The sequence below is a fragment of the Penaeus vannamei genome, chromosome 21, assembly GCF_042767895.1.
Source record: "Penaeus vannamei isolate JL-2024 chromosome 21, ASM4276789v1, whole genome shotgun sequence".
Taxonomy (NCBI): Eukaryota; Metazoa; Arthropoda; class Malacostraca; order Decapoda; family Penaeidae; genus Penaeus; species Penaeus vannamei.
In genome coordinates, this window is record NC_091569.1 from 12,278,388 (window position 1) to 12,280,887 (window position 2,500).

General features: G+C 56.8%; 1 protein-coding gene across 1 annotated transcript in view; it reads left to right on the top strand.

Moving 5' to 3' along the window:
• Positions 1–2,500, top strand: part of LOC113818292 (E3 ubiquitin-protein ligase lubel) — a gene marked incomplete in the record, with an annotated part of 87,401 nt that overhangs the window by 32,685 nt on the left and 52,216 nt on the right. Inside the window, 3 exon segments of the mRNA XM_070135889.1 lie at positions 432–776; positions 904–1,948; positions 2,239–2,500. The exon segment at positions 2,239–2,500 is cut by the window's right edge and continues 913 nt beyond it. Of these exon segments, the coding sequence (XP_069991990.1) occupies positions 432–776; positions 904–1,948; positions 2,239–2,500 (1,652 nt within the window).

Consider the following 2,500-nt stretch of genomic DNA (forward strand, 5'->3'; position numbering starts at 1 on the left):
TACCCGTAACTATTTAAAAGTCAGAAATTATTTTCTAAAATATTTCACATTAAATTTCATGTTCAATATATAACGGATAAACTGCACCAGGTAAGTGATTTTATGATTTGTGTTGATAAACAGTCTGCTTTCTTCTTGTGGGAATGCCTTGTACACGTAATTGCTTGAAGTCGAGAGGAATACCATCAGATTTATGTTCTATGTTTAATTCTGTGGAAGTAGTCTCTTAAAGCCATTTCCAAATATAAGTATCATGTTTGCTTTGAATGTTGAGTAATGGGATGCATATCTTCCTGAGCCTCAGAATTCCTTTGCACTTGCCTGAGTCTAATGTCCTTCTGCCCTTGGTGCCATGAGTAGCGTAGTGAGGCCCCTCCGTTGACTAGCAGGTGTAGTGCTTCTGCCTCATAAGCCCTTATGGTGTCTCGCAGACGTCGCTGGTGGAGCCGAGCCCCGGGGGCGTCGGCTGGGAGTCGGAGGCGCCCAAGCCCATGCCCCGCAACCGCTCTCAGAGCATCTCCGACGACCAGTGGGCACAGGTGATGGCCTCTCAGGGCGGGGACGGCACCGGGGGTCCCTCTGGCCCCAGCTGTCCCCCTGGCCACACCCCTGCAGACATGTCGGCCTTCGTAGGTGCCACCACCAGGCGGGGCTACAACACAATGGGCGGCCGCGGCAGCTCCTTCGGGCGCGGCATGGTATCCTCAGCCTCTGTGTGTGACCTGAACTCCCTCGCTCAGCAGCAGCCCCCGCACGGCTTTAATGGCACTCATCCGGTGCGTGCGGACCCTCCAGTGCACGGGGTCGTCCTTTGTGTATCTCTAGATGCTCTATAGTGACCATAGCAGCGCGTTCATAAGAAACTCGGTTGTTTGAATAGTTTCTGTTTTATCTTCCCTACAGGCTAGCAGCTTCCAGCAGCTTAACATGATGGGCTACCCCGGAGGAATGCCCATGTGGGGCGCGCCGTGTGACCTGTGCACGCCAGCGCACATGCTCGCGAGCCAAGCCAATGCCTCCGGCATGAAGCGCACAGCGTCCAACCTGTCCATGAACCTCTCCTCCGTTGGCAGCGACGTGACCGGGTACCCGTGGGGGCCGCCGCCTCCCCACGTGCACCACCACATGCCGCCCATGTTCCCGGGCTACTACCCTGGCTACCACCCGCACATGGGCCCGCCTGCGATGGGCTCCCTAAACATGTCCATCCCGGACTCCATGAACACCTTCGGTAAGGTCCCCTCCTCCCCAGCCCCCTCCCTGCGCTCCTCCTCGCACCGCTCGCACAAGTCCTCCAAGTCGCGCTCCTTCAGCGGAGCCGACGTCAGCGGCCGACGCAGCCGCAACAGGAGGAAGCAGCGGTCGGAGGAAAGCGAAGAGAGCCGATCCTCGTCGGTGAGCGACGACGACGACGACGACGGCAGGAATAACAAGGTGGGCAGCAGCTTGGCATGGCAGTGCGACCACTGCACTTTCATCAATTCTGGAGGAGTGAGGACCTGTGGCATGTGCTCGAAGACCATGGGCAGCGGCGGCGGTGGAAGCGGCCGCAGCAGCCGGCGAGGGAGCGAGCGACATCGTTCCGACCGGAGGAGAGACCGACGAACCGACCACGAAGATGACGACCGAGACGTGTCTGATTACGACAACGACGGCGGGGTGGTGAAGAGTAATTTATCTTTCAACATCAAGGACAACAGACGAGAGTCTCGCACGAAGGTTTCGAGCTCGAACAAGAGCAAGAGTAAGAAGAAATCCCGTCGGCGAGGCAGCTCGGCGTCAGCGTCGGAGTCGGCGAGCGACGGCGAGGAGGAGCGGCTGGAGCGACACATGCGGGATCTGCGGGTCTCGTCGTCCTCCCGCAGGCGAGGCAGCGACTACGAGAGCGTCAGCAATAAGGACAGAGACAGAGACAGGGACAGAGACAAAGGCTCACGCAAGAGAGAAGGTAAACTTAGATGGAAGGAGTGACCCTAGCCTGTGTGAATTGCGTGCATTGTTTAACACTTCTGTAAAGGACTGAAGAACGATATCTTGTCTGTGCATCACAGTATAATCCATTTGATAAATGCGGGCATAATAGTATGATCAAATGTGAGATATTTTTTTTTGTCTTTGTCCATTTTTATGGCAGTTTTAATGTGCTCATTTTGCAATGTCAGATTTTGCTGAATAAATGCATCCGTTTTAAATGTGTTTCACTCAAAATCCTAAGGAGGTGTATCCTGTATATTACAGGAGGCAGCAGCCGCTTCAAAAACCGAGGGAAGAGCCACTCGGAGCGGTCCAGGACTCCGGGCCGACAGACGCCGAGGAGGGGGAGCCCCGTGGAGGCCGCGGTGTCCCGCGGAGGGAGCCGCGAGCGCAGCCGCGAGCGCAGCCCCGCCGAGGACTCGCGCTCCTCGCACCGCAGCCCCTCGGAGGACCGGGGCGACCGCAACAGCTCCCACGAGGACACGGTCGTCAACACGGTGGCGTCCGAAGTCACGGCCAAGAGCGA